The following is an 18,407-nucleotide window of genomic DNA, read 5'->3' on the forward strand; positions in this document are numbered from 1 at the left end:
CAAATCTCATTTAGCAAGTGCTCAGTAAATATTTTTTGGAGGAATGAAGGAACAAGAAAGTATAACATCTATGCCTAGGGCATGAAATTGCTACCTGCAAAAATGTTTTAGCACAATCATTCCAAAGCCACAGAACACAGAGTTGACTGGCAAAAAAAGGATGGGCAGAACTGTGCCCCCCCTGGGGGAAAGGGAAGGTCCTCACGGCACGACTGCAGCGCTGTAATGCAGATGGCACGCACTTAGGAGCCACCACCTCAGACAAACTGTACACCCGCAGATCAGCCTCAACCCAGGGGACACACACCTGTAACTATTGAGCTTTTAAAGGCAAGCAGCAAGGTGAGGGCTCACAGCCATACCAAGCCAACGTGCAGCAGAGAGCGCTCACGGCCCCATCTGCGGGTCTGGTGCCAGCAGCTCAGGCACAGAGGCATGAATAGAGGCCAGGGTTTATGTGTTGGCATTCATGTTGTAAGTGCAGAGCCAGTGGGGTTTAGCTGGCAGCTTTGCTTTTTGCAATTACCTTCCATATTTATGCACAAAAGACAAAGGACCAAGCCAGCTCAAGAGCAAAATGGATGCTCAGTAAATAATAACTTAGGATAAGGAGCACAGTAGTAAGGAAAAATAATTCCAGCCTTCGGGCTCCTGGCTTTCACTTATTTATGGTTATCTTTATAATAGGTATCAAATTCTGAACTGTGGTTGAGAAGAGACAAATCAAACATTCATTTCCATCCCCTACTAGATGCGTGAATAAAAGGAGTTAGAGCCAAATGTGGTAGACTGAAGACACAGATAAGCACTTGAAGCTGAGACTTAAATGCAAGGTTTCATTTCTACTCATTTTAGCTGGGCTTCTTCATTGTCTGGGTGGTGGCACTGTCTTGAGCCATCCCCTTCAGAAGACTCAGGGACATACTCTGCTCACTGTACCAGTCCCTGGAAGGACCCTTGAGTCCCTATGCAAGTGAAGAGTGCTCACAGGAGTGGACCGGCCTCTACTGGAGGGGTGCACACGGTCTCCACAGGGTTCCCTGGACTCCTGCAGGCAGAGTCCCAGGTTTCAACAGAACACAGAAAAGTTATAAAACAAAAATACATACAAGTAGAAAAATGCTAAGGTCTTTTTGCTTTTGCATGTCTAAGCATTTTTTCCTTTTTTAATTTCAGAGAGAGAGAGAGAGAGAGAGAAAATGCAAGTAGGGGACAGGGGTAGAGGGAGGGGGGGGGAGAGAGCGGGGGGGAGAGGGAGGGAGAGAGAATCTCAAGCAGTCTCCATGCTCAGCATGAAACCGGGCGCAGGGCTGAGCCCAGGACCCTGACCTGGATCCTGACCTGAGCTGAAATCTGCATTAAGATACTCAACCGACTGAGCTACCCAGGTGCCCCTTATTTTGCATTTCCAAATAGAAGGAGACTTTTTTCCTTACAGACTTGGGTACCTTCAGGTGTTCTGGAATGTCTTTTTCAATGGCTTAACAGTGTCTTGAAGTACCTGGTACATTTAGGAAAATGACCAACGTGTAAGTGTTCAAATATGTACGTGCTGGGAGGTGGCTATTTTTTCAGAACAGGGTTCAGTTCCAGCAGGTGCGCTGCCATGGAAACAGACACTCTACATCTACCACTGGTTATGTTTTGAAGGAATTTAAAGTAATAGATGAAGGCGGCATTTATGAATGGAAAAAATGAGACAGCGGATCGAAAAAAAAAAAGGGGGGGAGAGGATGGAAATGGAAGTTCAAGTAAAGAAGCTAAATACGTAATTTCAAATCATATTACCTTCTCTTCCATCTCACTTCTGGCTCCAGGCAGATTCGGAGGACTCAGAGAACTTGGCGTATCACTGGGCTGGAACCGAAAAGAGAGCACTCAAGTCAAACGCCAGAACAGGAAGTTCTGGGCAGATAACCAGATGCGGGCTGTGCCTGGAAAAGGCCGCAGCTGGCTTTACAGAGCCGGCAGAAGTCACAGTGGGGACTTTGCTAATGTCCAGACAAGGACTCCTGAGGCACAGAATATGTGCTTTCCTCCTTTCCTGAGTTCAACACATTTCCATGTGAGCAGTGTCTAACCTCAGTCCCTGATGTGCTTCCCCACGGCTGAGAGAGTCCAGGAGCCGCCCTCTAGCCACCCCACCTGGGAAGCGGGGCTGTGTCACACACCTGGCCTCCGACCTCAGAGCAGTGGGCTATGCTCACTGCCTTCCACCCCCTTTATCTGCCGGACCTCTCACCTCTATGCCAGACCTCTTCCCTGTGAGAAAAACAAAGGCCCTACCAATTCTGTGCGCAAAAGGCTGGGCTGAGAAGGTGGATGACCAGAGGCAAAAACGAAAAAAACAAAACAAAAAAACCCCCTCAGGACAGAAGAAGAAAAAGGCTGAAGATCCCCAGCCCAGTCACCTCACCTGCCCTGGGAATGCCCACACTACATCACCTGCACCTTTCTGATGGCCCAATATACCTTCCACTTTGTGTGGCCAATATTTACACAGCTTCATTGTCCCTTGTCCTGCCTCAGCCCATTTTCTGCACCACACTTAGAAGCATCTTTGGAAAACAAAAATCAGATTATGTCACTGTCCTGCTTAAAATACTCAGAGGTTTCTAGTACTCTCAGAGTAGAATTATCCCTTTCCCGTGCTCTGTACATTCTGGCCTCCCTACCTCGCTCTATCTTCCCTTTGCCCCCCATCACGGTCCAGCCAACAACACTGACCTGCTTTCTCGTGGGACACCCTCAGTCCTATCTGGGCCTCTGGACTTGCTCTTCCCTCCATCTAGAACACAGCTCCCATAGCCAGGTCTGTCATGGCTGCTCTGACCTCCTTACCTAAAGAGTGACCTCTCCCCCTCCACGTTACTCACTTTTCCACCACTCTGTTTTACTTCCTGTGAAGCATTTTTCTTGATCCAAAGTTATTATACTTATAACATTTACTAAATAAGTAAGTTATTATCTTTATACATATCTGTTGACTTGCCATCTGACTCTCATTAAAATGTGACTATGCAGGGGCACCTGCTCAGTGGCTCAGTCGGTTAAGCGCCTGACTTTGGCTCAGGTCATGATCTCACGGTTTGTGAGTTTGAGCCCCATGTTGGCCTCTGTGAGGACAGCTCAGAGCCTGGAGCCTGCTTTGGATTCTGTGTCTCCCTCTGTCTCTGCTCATACTTTGTCTCTCTCTCTCTCTAAAATAAAAAATTTAAAAAAATGCAAACCATGCAGAGGCACCCCTAATCTATAGCTGGGGTAGCACTCGCCGAACGAATGGTCCTCCTCCTCCCTCAGGCCATGGTCTGTTGCATGTACTAGACCATCAGTAATAGTGAGGACATTTGCCTCAGTCCTTGGGCAATCCCTGCATTAAGGCTGACAGCCATTGCTGCCGCTCGCACTGAGAGATTGGAGAGAGTGGTTTTGGACCTCGCGGTCTCCACTTTACCCAGCACACCACCTGACACCTGCTTGTGTGGGAACCAGGAGTCATGAGGACCAGGCAGAGGTGGGCAACAGCGGGGGACCAGCCTGTTCTATCCTTCTTCACTTTGCTCTGTTAATCACTTCTCCTTCTTACTGCTCTATGACATATTAGCTGATAACAAGCATGACTTCTGGGGCCACGTCCATTTTAAAAACGTCCAGGGCAAGTCCAGGCACCTTGGTAGGCAGAGCACAAAGAACGCTTTCTGCCAAGACTGGAAGACTCAGCAGAGAGCTCCCTGCTCCAGCTACTGGTGGGGCATTTCCTCCTTCCCCACCAGAGGCCTGAGGGGGGTCCCTTCTGCTGCTGGAAGGACTCTCATTCCAGGATATGTTCATGGTGTCTCTTTCCAAGTGTCAAAAGACCAAATTTAGATAAGACAATGCTGGACCAATATGACTTTCTTTCCTCATTAAGTAGACTTCAATGGCCAGTTTGATATGTCCTGTCTTGTTAAGAACCTATTTCTTTCTTGTTTTCCTTTAAATTAGTCCAATTTGACAAGTAATTATTCAGTGCTACTAAGTAAACACTAGCTATGTCCTAGGGAGACAGAGATGTGTAAGATCCAGTTTGTCCTCAAGGAACTCAACATTTAGAGATGGAGAGAAAACAATTATGTGGACAGACACAGATGAGTATGAATGTGTGAGAGGCATTAAGGACACACAGCAAAGACACACAGGAGACAGCACAGCCTGGGGGTAAGGCCGGGTAAGGCTTCCCAGAAGAGGTGGGCCAACCTGAGTCTTGAAGAACAAGTGGAAGACACTGTGAAGAGCGCATGCAAAGGGCATGTCTCCTCTTCCTCTCTCTCCTCCAAGTGGCCCTCACTGCAGATCATGGCACCTGACTAGGAAGTGCCCTCCAGCCCTGGGCGACTCATCAGGAAAGCTTCTCTTGCATACTCCTTCCTTCCACTGCAGGCCCAAGAGTTATCGGACGCCCCTGTTCACTGACTGACGTCCTCCCCACATGTATTAGCAAGAAGTCATTCCCAGGAGGAGCCTTACTTTGTTCTCCGTGTCTGACAGGATGATGTCCTCCTGAGTCACAATTTCCATGGGACTGGTCAGGAATAGATCCTCTTCTAAGCTAGCCTCGCCACTGTCTGCCTTCTTCATGGGAATGGCATTGGGTGGTGGCTGCCCAAACTTGATGTTTTTGCTCAACTGTCGCTGGAGAAAAACAAAAGAAAGATGTTCTGAAGCAGTGACGCAGTTCACAATAACCGCAACCAGAGGCCCCAGCATATCTAGTAGGCATTGAGGCATATTCTGTGCACAACGTTTCTAGACTAAATACCATGCCAGTAAGCCATGATGCAGTCCTGTAATAAGTGAATTTGTTTTCCAGTTTCTTTTCTTTTCCTTTCCCACCTTCAAGCCATGAGCTTTTTCATCCAGCCACCTCTTTCTTGGAGATATCAACATTATCCAGGGGTAGAGAGGCCATATTTCTGAACCAAAAGTTGGGATATATGTTATGACAAAAATTTTTTGATTAACCTATAAATTTCTTTAAAAAAGTCTCTTAAGAGTATAAAAATTGTATAGAATATAGTTACATGAAATGCAGGAACCAGTGGGGAAAATCAAGACTCTTGTGGTCACTGTAATGAGGGAACCCTCCAGCCTCTCTTGGACACATTCCTGTTGAATATTTATGCTTCAGCCACCTTCCTCATCAGGCCTTCACTTGAACATCATGTTCTGGTCACAGTGGGCACCAGGGTGAAGAAGGCCCCAATGCTGGCAAGTCTTTCCATGATCAATGCCAAAGTCATGGGAGTCACAGGAACAGTCTGTCCTCCACTAGGACTTCTTTTTGCCTTGCTGCAGCTATGCTCTGTGAACTACAGGGCAGAAAGTGCCCAGTGGGGAAAGAACAGAGAAGTAGCCAGAAGGAAAAGGGCCAAGGAAGGATTTGTTACTGGTGGCAGGTAGCTAGAAGTGTGTGTGTGTGTGTGTGTGTGTGTGTGTGTGTGTGTGTGTGTGTGTGTTTGGGGCAGGGGGTGGGGGGGGAACAGGTGATAGAAATGAGGACGACAAATAGTATTTAGAATTAAAGAAAAGCCAGATTAGAAAAGAAATATATTCCCTGAAGAAAAAAATATATAATAGTTTAAGAAAGGGCAAAATATGTAATGGGCTACAGCAGAAAACAACGAATGACATTCCAGAAGAAGAAAGGGCATGCCGTGGCCACCTGAGAGACTACTAGATTTAATATACTATAGAAACTCTTGCCTTGATCTATAGCAGGTTTCTGAACCTCAGCGTTACTGACATTGTAGGCCAGATGATATTTTTGTGTGGGGAGCTCATCCTGTGCACTGTAAAATGTTTAGCAGCACCTTGGCCTCTGGGACACTAGATGCCAGTAGCAATCCCTTCCCTGTCAAGACATCCAAAAATGTATCCTGAAGTTGCCAATGTCCCCTGGGGGTGGGTAAAATTGCCTCTGGATGAGAGCTACTGCTCTACATCTTAGGTCCTTGGGCTTCATAGTCCTGTCATGCCTCAAAAAGGAAAAAAAGGAAGGAAGGAAGGAAGGAAGGAAGGAAGGAAGGAAGGAAGGAAGGAAGGAAGGAAGGAAGGAAAAAAATGCATTATTTGATATTTATCTTTAATTTGGCTAATATTTAATCCCATAGAGCTGCCAAGAGCAATAGCAATCACATAGTCCAGACCCCTCATTTTACAAAAAATGTCAGAGATCCAGTGGGGAGAGGTGACTGGCCCAAGCTTATGGAAAGAATGAGTGGCCCCAAAGGGATTTGAATCCAGGTCTCCTAAAACCATATTCAGTGTTATTTGCATTGCACTCCACAGGTTCTCACAAATTTGACATCAACACTTCTTTCTTATAGGGGCAGAAATAAAGAGATGATGCAGCATTCTTAATACCTTGCTGAAGTTCCCTGGCAGGGGAATCCCATGAGGGAAATGCCTGTTTCCCCTCTGAACTCAAGGGTACCAAATCCACCCACTCGTGCCCAGCTCCCCCTCAGCCTTGCATGGTGGACGGTGAGGTTGCAGAGACATGGAAGAGGTGAGCCCCAGACTCCCCTCCCCACACCCCCAGGGCACCCTGGCATGCCAAGTCAGGAGCACAGAAAGACAGAGGACTTGTATTTGATCTGCCGGTATTTCAGCCTGAGCCTAGATCCCCGGGCACCACAGAGAAGGAGCACACACCAAAAGCCCGAGTTCAGCCACTGAAGAACAGCTGAGCAGCCTAATAGGGTTTTGGGGAGGAGAAGGCTAAAAAAGGGTGTCTTCTCAAAACAAGTTTAGCAGGAAGCAGCAGTTAGTATCTACTCTCTAAGCAGATCAATAAGCAGGCACGGTTAGAGCAGCCGATGGAGTTAGACAAGAGGACACGGAGTAACAAAGTCACAGGCCCAGCTTACTCTGCTCATCTGTGGGTGAGGGATAGGGACCTGGTGATATGGTTCCTGCGTCCTAGTGAAAGCTTCAGCAGGAGTTCCCTCTGGGATTCCCAGCCCAGCCTTTGGTTTACCAGTTATCCCTTCTCTAGGAGTGCTGGCCAGGAGCTAGAAAGTGTTCTAAATCCCCTTAGACTGAGACTTCCTGTTGTCAGGGTCTGCCATCTCTCAATGCTCCTGAACGACTAAGATGAGGGTATTTCTTCCGGTTATAATAGAAAGAACAATTGTTTAACGAGCTCCCAAGGAAAACCTGGCATAACAGTCTAATGCCAGTTAGTTAGGATTTTTTTGCCACCATCACCAAAAAAGAATATGCTGATATTTTTCTTCAAAAGGGCACTTTAAAAAATACTGATGTTGGTCCACCCTGACGCTTATGAGACAAACAAACATATGACAAAATGTAACTGCAGTCTTGATGGAAATAAATTCCAAAGATGGGATGGCTATTGTGGTAACCAGTGGAAAAGCTAAGAGGAAATGGAAAAATGAAATAGATGGAAAGAGAACAGGAGAAATAGGGTACAGAGGACAAAGCTGGGAAATGGAGGGAATGATGTTGAGAAATGAAGTAGAGAATGAAATACAAGAGGCAAGAGGAAGGTGCAGGCACAGAGGAATCGCATCAGGAGAGGGGTGTGGGCCTGGCTGCAGACACAAGAGCTGAGAGTGGGGAGGAAGGGAAGGAAGAAAAGAGGGAGGGAGGCAATGAGAATGTGTGTGTGTATGAAAGGGATGATTTATGTCACAGATATGTTCATCCTGGCAAAAGAAACACAATGCTGTTGCCTTTGAGAATAACAATGTGCATTTCTGTGAAGCCGCTGATTTAAAATCCTTCTAGAAAAAATAAATTCAGACTGGTAGCTGGGAGCTTATGGGGATGGAGAAGGGGAGGACCCAAGTCATCAAAGAAATGCTGGCTACATTTAGGGACGGGGCTGTAGCCTCTCTGTCCAGACAAAGGACTGCTTCACAGACACCCCTGTAGCTGTCAGGGATGAGACCATAGGACAAGACCAGGGTAGGACTTCGGGTCCGAGGCCATGGAGATCGATCCTCAGGTTCTCAAGGCCAAGACTCCTGCACCTGCGTGTTTCCCTTCCCTGCAGTTCCTGCTCCAAATGCTTCCTTCAGGGGACTCAAAGGAGACAGGTGTCGAGACACTGTGTGATTTATTGACAATTAAAAGGTGACTGCTAAAACCTATTTGGCAATCTCAAGTGTCATGTGACTGGACTATAAGGATCACTGTGACTTTTTGCGACTTTAACTCTGCCCACTATTCAGACATTGTCATGAGAGGAACTTTGATAGAAGCAGTCACTGAAAACCAGACTGTGCAGATGGAGGTTGCCCTTATAAACTACTACCACTCCCTCCACCTTTTTATAACACCCACGGGCTCTTTATATACACTACAATTACAACCAGAGAGAAGAGAACACTGTGCCTATCCTAACATCCATGCTGCTTGTGGCTGTGAATGGGGTTACTGTTAGGACTGGAATGTAAGCTGAAAGAGACTATATTTTATTCATTCAAATTGAGCCATTTTGTTGAAATATGGAATGCCAAAGAATGATGTTATAGGAATGCACATCCATATTTATGAGGCTTTTTCCTATGGTGTGGAAATTCCAAGCACATCATACTCTGCAGCTCTCACACTGCCAGTATTTAGATTCCCCCAGATTTTTCACAGCTATCCTCAGACCGTGTCTGTGAGAACAAAGCAGAGGAAGAATTAAGTTGCTGTCTCCTTGAGTGAACTACAGATACACCCATAGTTAAAATGAATTTTTAAAAAGAGGCAAAAGACATCTGCTCTACGCAGAAGTGGCTAAGACCGGGTATTTATTCTTTGTGTCCTTGACAGCTGCATAAGGTGTCAAAATCCTCAAACATATGACACTTGGGCATTTTTTAAGTCAAATCCAGCTTAGCAGGAGACAGCAACTACTTAAAATGGAGGCTTTCCCTCCTGAGCTAAATAAATGGTCTGTGGATTAACAGAGTTATTGGCATTTTCTGACAAAGGTGTGGTATAATTCTAAAAATCACCTGCAGGCTTAGACTATGATGTTCCTGCCCAAGTTTTATCATTGGTTGTTACACTTCATAGCCTGGTCTGATCTGAAATAAACAGGCACCTCCCTGATCCATGCTCTGGGCAGCTGTAAAGAACATCCAGGTCATTGCAGTCCAAATGCAATGAAGTGTGAAGCTTACCAAACCACTCCATGCTATAGCAGGTAAGCAGTGATTTCGCATAGATGGCAGATTTTAAGAACTGGAGGAGCCAGATCATCCAGCATAGTCATCTCCTTATTTTTCAGATGGGGAAAATGAGGGTCAGAGAGGTTAAACGACTTCACTGCAGGCCACACAGCCAGGTGGTGGTGGAGGAGGCTTGGCACAGGCTTTTTTTTTTTCACCCACTAGCCATGGGACAACTGACAATTATGTGTAGGATCTTCAAAAAGGGCACCATTGTTGTTTTTGTCCCTATAACTGTCCTGTATATTAGAATTTGTTCTCCCTAGAAACATGTACTATTTTTATACTAAAAAAAAAAGTAATTTTTCTATTAAAGGTTCAATCATTTGTCACAGAAATTTTGGCAGGTGATAGATTCATTCAGAATAGATTTATTCAGAAAAGTGTAGGCTGATTTATGCTGCATTCAGTCCTGCTGTACTCAACAAAGAGATACAAACTGCCAAGAGCAACACCAGAGCAACAGCACCCTAGCTGGGATGACCACATGTGGACACTAGAGGGCAACCTTTCCAAACACAGTCAGTGTAGGCACGGTTCTGTGGGTTTCCAAGGGCCAGGAAGTTTCCTAGGCCAGAGAAAAATGTTTTTTGTTTTTTGTTTTTCTAAATGGCATTCCAAGAGAAATATCATTTTAAAAGAATGTCTTAATAATGGTGGCTAATCAGCTTGCCAGGACATCTACTGTCAAATAGGTGTTATCCATAACTTTTTTCTGTTTTTCATAAACATACATACATACACAAAGACAATTTCAGACATAAAAAACATACATGCCTCTGACATAACTAAACACCCTCATTCCATGCTGGAGTCTAAGAGGGGGAGGTCTTTTATGCTGCTGACTAAGCATCAATACCAGCATAACGTTGTCATGGAAAAATGCAAAGCATTCATGCAAGTTAATAAAGTCAACTACTATTTCTATGACTTACCAGGAACATACTGCTTAGTCGACTGAAAAATAAAGCACAGTCTTTTGGGGGTGATACAATTAAATCTTATGTTACTCCAAAAATCACATTTTCTATGATAATGGCCCCCCATTTCCCTCCTCAAAGAGCAAAGCGTCTTTTAAAAAATATATAACAATTGAGCTGTAGGGCAAACTGTGAATCTATACAGCAGAAGCAAAATTAGGCAGACCTCATATGAGCAGATATTGTCCAAAGGAGATCACTCCAATTAGTTATTCTGCTTTACTCACAGTTTTCTTCCTGTTGTTAAAAGAACTGTTGCTTCAGGGAAGTTGGTTGTTTTACATTTTAATTGTGAGATCCAATTATTTAAACTTGTGCCTTACAGTGTTAATAGTAATAAGAGGCTCTCACACATTTTTTAATTGAGTTTCAGTAGTGCAGAATTGCATACATTTTATAACTCCAAATCCATTCCTGGAGTGGCAATGGCATGTGGTGTGATGTTAGAACAGACATCATTTAAGACAACACACTATTATCAAATTTTTAAAGAACTCGCAAGCCCTTATAAAGTACACCTGTTTCATGGACTGAACGCTGTAAGTCACTCCTCTTGGAAAGGGGATATTATGAGCCAGGGGTTCAGAACTTAAGAATAATATTCCAGGAATCAAAAGACTTCAAGAAGGAAAGGTGAGGGGGGTAGCGTCAAGGTTTTCTTTGGCAATTACTATCCCTTTCTCTTCTCCAACCTGTGCGAAGTGACAGCTTCCTTTTTCTTCTCAGGCTATAAAACATGCAGCAGCATAGCCAGCAAGAACTAAAGACAGAACCTGGTTAGGAAATGCTAGAATCTGAAGGAAGCACCTAGGTTAGCTCTGAGGGCAAAATGATGGCCTTGGGCAGTGGTTGGCAGTAGGTATAAAGATCTAGGCAAGTCTGGGTGTGGTTCTAGGGTGTGGACTATTTCCCCATCTGCCATATGCTATACTCAGCTGAGTGTGTGTGGATATGTAACCAAACACAGGTCACAAAATGCATAGCTAATGTTCAGTAGAAACAAAAACATTTCAAGAAAATAGAAAATTTCCTTTGAGTATAATGCTTCATTGTATCGGCAGCTATGCAAGTCAGCTGTTCCTTTTTTTTTTCTCTTTCATTCATTTATACATTTGTTATCGTAGACTTACAGACAGATGGAAACCAGCAAACCCGGAGTCCCCCGTTCATAATCTGGATCACCTCCAGGCCTTCCCATCTCAAAGAAGTGCTTGCTTAGGCGCATCTGTCGGGGGAGTGAATGCTACCAAGCCATCAGGCAAACCTGCATGGTCAGATCCCGGGTGTCTTTGCTCCCCTTGCTTTTTCTGGATTTCTCATGATCTCAATCACATTTAGTGAATAATTATTTTATTATTTTTTAATTATTAAGGAGTTGCCACCTGAGTCCATTTTGTGTAGAAAAAGTTGCTGGGCTCTGCAGTGTGAACAGGAGGGAGGTTTAAGGGCTTCCTGGCATTCTTCCAAGATACAGTAGCTCAGGGGGAGCCAGATTTACAGACAGAGCAAATAACAGAGTCTCACCATTCACTGTCCAAGGATGGGTACCTGCTGTGCATGCCCTCAGCTCACAGTCAACCCTGTGCTCAGGATTATGGCCAACATTTAATGGTTGCTTTTCCAACTCTCCCCTCCCTCCATGTCCTACAGCTGATCTTGGGTACCTGTCCTCATGATATGAACTTAAAAGTGAAGGAACAGCTTGAGAGAAAAGGAGAGGGGATGTTATGCAGGTGGGTACAATGGTGACAATATACCTCTCACAGGTGGATGGAAGGTTTCCTGAGAACAGAATCAGGTTTGAGAAAGAAAAATTCTCACCAGAAGCTCCTCTGGATCTCCCGATCCATTATTCAAGGCCACTCTGGGGATTCTCCCACTTCCCACCATAGCTGGGGCCCCTCCTATGGCTCTGACTTTCCAATCTCAAGCTGTCTTACCTGAAGAGTTTTGACTTTGCCCAGGATGTTGTCCTGTGACATTGCTTGAACTGTCTGCTCACTTTCTGCTCCCCCATCAGGGATAAAAATACTGTCATGGGAAAAGGCCCGGGTTCCCATAGAATAGTTGAAGGACCTGGAATGCAAACCATGTGCTTCGTTTTATTAGGATGATAATATTTCTTTTGGCAATTCAATTTCCTGTTCCTCCTCATTTAGAGGACTCCACCCACAACCTGTCTTATTCAGAAAGCACTTCCAGCATTGTGTCCTGTTCTGCTAAGGGTCAGCCAAGTAGCTTGGGTAGACGAAAGGGTCTCACAGAAATAAGGGAGCATGTGTCCAACACAATATTTTAGAGCCACTCAGTGAGAGAACTCAAAGACAGCTATCTACTTGCAGAGGACCCAGGACATAAGGCACTGCAGGAATTTTAACTGGAGGAGCCTATGTCCTGGTGAGCTGTCACAATCAGTTTCCCCCAGTAAGTCCTATCAACCAGCACTTTTTAAGTAACGTGCAGATCTAGAAGTTAGAGGCAAGAGATTCCTTTTTTTGGATTACAAACTGTTAGAAAGATACATACATCTAAAACTAAGACTTGACAAAGATTAGAACTGCTGGTAGGGACTGCACGTATAGTCTCTAGGGCTAGACTCTTTATGAGAAAGGTGTCTTAGGGCAATTTTGATGAGCTTCATGGACTGTGAGCAGCTTATAAGTGGTAGGTATCCAACGATAAATGCTTTTCAGTTAAAGGGTTACACTTTGACAAGTCCAGACTTCCCAGGCAGAATCACACACTCTCTGTAAGGCAAGGCAGGTACATTTCCATGATTCCAGGCCCATGGGCAGACTCCCCCTTTCCCTCCTCAGGAAGGTGTCCCACCTGGAGGTGTTATCAGTGACGAAGTGCCAGCACTGGGGGAAAGGCACCTCCAGCTGGTGCTCTGAACTGGGAAGACTGGGTACCAAATCGTATCTTCTAATTTGCCAGATTACAGGCAGCATGGTAAAAAAGCATATGAGGTTTAGAAACAGAAGACTTGGGTGTAAGCCTCCTGGCTGTGTGATCTTTGTCATGAATAAGAACAAGAACAAGAACAAGAACAAGAACAAGAACAAGAACAAGAACAAGAACAAGAATAAAGAATAAGAATAAAAATAATAGCCAAGATCAGCCCTCACCTTAGTGAAAAACTGTGCCAAGAGCTTTGCTTTCATTATTTCAACACCAATCCCTTGTTACAGATGAAACTCAGGGGGTAAATCATCTTATCTAAAGTTATCCAAACAGAAGTAGTAGAGGAAATGAATTCAGAGCTACTGAGTACAGTTCTTCACCAGCCAGCTAAGTGTCTTAAAGCAGTGGAAGGTCTCAGCATCTTCCCTCCCATGAGTGAAATGGGGTGTGGGTGGGCCAGTGGGAGAGGAAGACAGGATGCAAATGACACGTGGGCTGGAATAGGGGAGGATTAGAGATGCTAAACAGCCAGAAGAATCGGTAAGCTTTCAGCCAAATAACACCACATACTGTAAAGGAGGAATCCACTCTATAAAATATGAGGCACTGTTTAGGATATGAATATGGAAAGAATTAAATAGATCATTATTTCCCTGTCTTCAGAGACTCTGTGACCCGTGTTACAAAATGAACATCCAGGTTTACCTAAAGAAGCTACGAAATAAACTTTTCATTTAAAGAATCAAATCTTTTAATATTCTATCTAAATGTCTCTCTCAGATCCCTGGCTATGACCCAGGTGGGAGAAGAGGTAACTGACTTCATTTCTATTTACTGTATTTGCAGATGGCTTATATTTATATATGCATGCTTTCAGACACTCTTACAAAACATCTATACACAAGTCCATTTTAGAAGCTTCATAAATGTTTACTAATGACCAACAGTTGTGTGGCCAACATTACCTTGGTGTTAGGCCAAGTCCCATTCCAGTTTCTAAGACAACCCTGACTGAATCATGAACTTCATCTCCTCGATCCCATTGTTTTTCCAAGTAGGCCGAGCAGTGACACTCTCCTACTTTTCTGTGTTGCCCCAAATGTTCCTTGTTGCCAACCAGGCTTTAATGTCCACTCATTCCCCACTTCCAGATAATCATACTGAAAAATGGAAAATGAACAGTAACAACAGCAGTAGTAGTAATTACAGAAAGAGAGGTAGTCACAATGGTAATATTAATACTGGCTAAATTTTATCAAGCCCTTCTTGCTGTGTCCCTTGCATGTGTGCTAACCTCTTTAGTAGAACATCTAAGTCCTTTTATTTATTTATTTATTTATTTATTTATTTATTTATTTTGAGAGAGAGAGAGAGAATGAGCATGAGTGGGGGAGGGGGAGGAGAGAGAGAGAGAGAGAGAGAGAGAGAGAGAGAGAGAGAGAGAATTCCAAGATTCCAAGCAGGCTCTGCAATGTTAGCACAGAGCCTGACGCGGGGCTCAAACTCACGAACCATGAGATCATGACCTGAGCCAAAATCAAGAGTCGGACACTTAACCTACTGAGCCACCCAGGCACCCCTAAGTCCTTTTATTATGTAATATTTAAGCCTTATGTGGTGGGCACTATTATTAAGCCTATTTACAGATGAGGAAACTAAGGCTTGAAGATAGGGAGTGATTTGCTATAAATTAAGTGATTATGTATATCTGGATCTGTTTCTGGCCTCGTTTCCCTTGGTCTACTTATCTATTTTTATAGCAATAATCCCACACTGTCTTAATTACTATAGCTTTTTAATGAGTCTTGGAATCTAGTAGTTTAAGTTCTCTAGCTTTTTTTTTCTCAAGATGGCTATTCTTATCTCTGCATTTCTACACAAATTTACACACACAACACACTCCTAGAATTACTTTCATGACATCATTAGATCTACAGATAAATTTTGGGATAACTAACGTCTTTACAATATTTGATCTTTTAATCCCTGAACATCAGATACCCCTTTGTTTAGATCCCTCTTACTTTCTCTCAATGTTTTGTGGTTTTGTGTGTAGAAATCTTATACATATTGATAGATTTATTCCTACATATTTGATGTTTCTGAATTGACTATAAATGGTGTATATAGGTTAACATTTTTATTTTCTAATGGTTTACTGGTATAATATTAAAATATAATTATTCTTTGTATATTGTTCTTAAAGCTAAATTTATTAATTATAATAATATGTTCTTAGCTAAATTTATTAATTATAATAATATGACTTGATTCTTTTGGGTTTTCTATGAATACAAGCAGGTTGTCTGTGACAAAAGGCAGTTTTATTTCATTATTACTTTTTAAAGTTTATTTATTTATTTTGAAGGAGTGAGCATGTGAATGTGACCAGGGTAGAGTCAGAAAACCAGGGAGAGAGAGAATCCCAAACAGGCCCCACACTCAGCACAGAGCCCAACATGGGGCTCCATCCCATGACTATGAGACTATGACCCATGCAGAAACCAAGACTCAGATGCCCAACTGACTGAGCCACCCAAGTGGAAGGATTTTAAATCCATCCTTCTTTTCTTCCTTCCTTCTTTCTTTCCTTCCCTATCTCCCTACCCCCCCCTTCCTTCCTCCCTGCCTTTCTTTCTTTTTTTTTTTTTGTCACAGTGAATTAGCTAGAACTTCACACAAAGTTGAACAGAAATCGTGATGGTGGACTTTGACATGTTCTCAAACTAAGCAAAAATGTATTCAATATTTTACCATTAAGTTATGCTGTTACCTATAAAATTTTTGTAGGTTATATTACTGCTTCTTTGAAAAGACAGGCAGTCTATCATCTTTTTTCTTTATTTTAAATTTATTTACATTCAAGTTAGTTAATATACAGTATAGTATTGGTTTCAGGAGTAGAACCCAGTGATCATCACTTACATATAATACCCAGTGCTCATCTCAACAAGTGCCCTCCTTAATTCCCATCACCCATTTAACCCATCCCCCCCACCTACGTCTCCTCTAGAAACCCCAGTTTGTTCTCTGTATTTAAGAGTCTCTTATGGTTTGCTTCCCTCTCTGTTTTTATCTTATTTTTACTTCCCTTCCCCTATGTTTATCTATTGTGTTTTGTTAATTCAACATATGAGTGAAATCATATGCTATTTGTCTTACTCTGCCTGACTTATTTCACTTAGTATAATATACTCTAGTTTCATTCACATTGTTGCAAATGGCAAGATTTCATTCTTTTTGATCGTTGAGTGTCATTCCACTGTATATATATACCACATCATCTTTATCCGTTCATCAGTCAATGGACATTTGGGCTCTTTCATAATTTGGCAATTGTTGATAATGTTGCTATAGACATTGGGGTGCATGTGCCCTTCGAAATCAGCATTTTTGTATCATTTGTATAAAAACCTAGTGGTGCAACTGCTGGGTTGTAAGGTAGTTGAAGACAGTAAGGTACTGGCACAAAAACAGACATATGGATCAATGGAACAGAACAGAGAACCCAGAAATGGGCCCACAAATGTATGGCCAACTAATCTTCAACAAAGCAGGAAAGAGTATCCAATGGAAAAAAGTCTCTTTAGCAAATGGTGCTGAGAAAACTGGACAGTGACATGCAGAAGAATGAAGCTGGACCACTTCCTCATACCATACAAAAAATAAATTCAAAATGGATGAAAGACCTAAATGTGAAACAGGAAACCATCAAAATCCTAGAGGAGAAAACAGGCAACAACCTCTTTGGCCTCAGCTGCAGCAGCTTCTTACTAGACAGGTCTCTGGATGCAAGGGAAACAAAAGCAAAAATGAACTATTGGGACCTCATCAAGATAAAAAGCTTCTGCACTGCAAGGCAATGGATGGAATGGGAGAAGATATTTACAAATGACATATCAAGATAAAGGGTTAGTATCCAAAATCTATACAGAACTTATCAAACTCAACACCCCAAAAACCAAATAATCCGGTGAAGAAATGGGCAGAAGACATGAATAGACACTTGTCCAAAGAAGACATCCAGATGGCTAACAGACACACGAAAAGATGTTCAACATCACTCATCATCAGAGAAAGACAAATCAAAGCCACAAAGAGATGCCACTTATCAGAATGGCTAAAACTGACAACTCAGGCAACAACAGATGTTGGCGAGGATGTGGAGAGAGGGAACACTTTTGCCCCGTTGATGGGAATGCAAACTGGTACAGCCACTCTGGAAAACAGTATGGAGGTTCCTCAAAAAATATCATCTTTTATTTATAGCTGATACTAAGGTTTTTCCCTTTGCCTTGGTTGTAGCAGTTTTACTCTGCTGTGGGCAGGTATGGACTTCCTCTACTTTATCCAGATGGGGATATATAGTAATTTCTTAAACCTGTTGTTTGGTGTCTTTCATCACTTTTGGAAAATTCTAAGCCACTATTCCTTCAAATATTGCTTCTACTCCCTTTTTCCTTTATTTCCCCAACCCCTGATTTCTCTAACGTTAGAATGCTTCCCTATAAGCCATATGCCCTTATGCTATTTTCTGTACCTGTCATTCTTTTTACTCAATATGATTCAGTCTGGATTTTTCTACAGAACTTGCCTTCAGGTCATTAATTCTCTCTCTGTGTCAAATCCGTTAAAATTACCTATTGAGTGCTTAATTTCAGTAGCATTTTTCATATCTAGATTTCCATTTGATTCTTTTTAATGGATTCTAGTTGTCTGGTAAAATTCTCTATCTTGTCAATTATTCAACTGAATATATTAATCACAATTATTTAAGTATCTCTATCTGAATCTTCAATATCTTTATCACCTGTGGGTCTACTTCTATTATTTTGTTTTTCTCATAGTCTGATTCTCAGCTGCCTGGTAATTTTTTTTTTTTTCGACATTTATTTATTTTTGGGACAGAGAGAGACAAAGCATGAACGGGGGAGGGGCAGAGAGAGAGGGAGACACAGAATCGGAAACAGGCTCCAGGCTCTGAGCCATCAGCCCAGAGCCCGACGCGGGGCTCGAACTCACGGACCGCGAGATCGTGACCTGGCTGAAGTCGGACGCTTAACCGACTGCGCCACCCAGGCGCCCCACCTGGTAATTTTTTGATTGAATTCTATATATCATGAATGAAACATTGTAGAGGCTGGGTTCTCTCTTTCCAGAGAGGTTTCACCCACTCCTTCAGCCATCGGCAGAGGAGCAGACCACCTGAATCCAATCAGGGACTGAGCTGATCATGGCTAGTAAGCAACCTTTGTAAGGCTCAGACTACTTCTGCTTTTCCCCACTTCTAGGGTAT

At 43.1% G+C, this 18,407-nt stretch overlaps 1 protein-coding gene across 9 annotated transcripts in view; it reads right to left on the bottom strand.

Moving 5' to 3' along the window:
* Positions 1–18,407, bottom strand: part of CRACD (capping protein inhibiting regulator of actin dynamics) — a 290,463-nt gene that overhangs the window by 23,369 nt on the left and 248,687 nt on the right. For 6 of the 9 annotated variants that reach the window (XM_045473978.1, XM_045473974.1, XM_045473975.1 and 3 more), the window contains 3 exons: positions 12,148–12,283; positions 4,507–4,671; positions 1,789–1,857 (listed from right to left, as the gene is read on the bottom strand). In XM_045473978.1, the coding sequence (XP_045329934.1) occupies positions 1,789–1,857; positions 4,507–4,671; positions 12,148–12,267 (354 nt within the window). In that variant the 5' untranslated portion in view covers positions 12,268–12,283. Of the gene's footprint in view, positions 1–1,788; positions 1,858–4,506; positions 4,672–10,162; positions 10,204–12,147; positions 12,284–18,407 lie in introns of those variants that run through there. The other 3 variants (XM_045473980.1, XM_045473981.1, XM_045473982.1) reach the window with 3 other exon arrangements.

Source organism: Leopardus geoffroyi, chromosome B1, assembly GCF_018350155.1.
Source record: "Leopardus geoffroyi isolate Oge1 chromosome B1, O.geoffroyi_Oge1_pat1.0, whole genome shotgun sequence".
NCBI lineage: Eukaryota > Metazoa > Chordata > Mammalia > Carnivora > Felidae > Leopardus > Leopardus geoffroyi.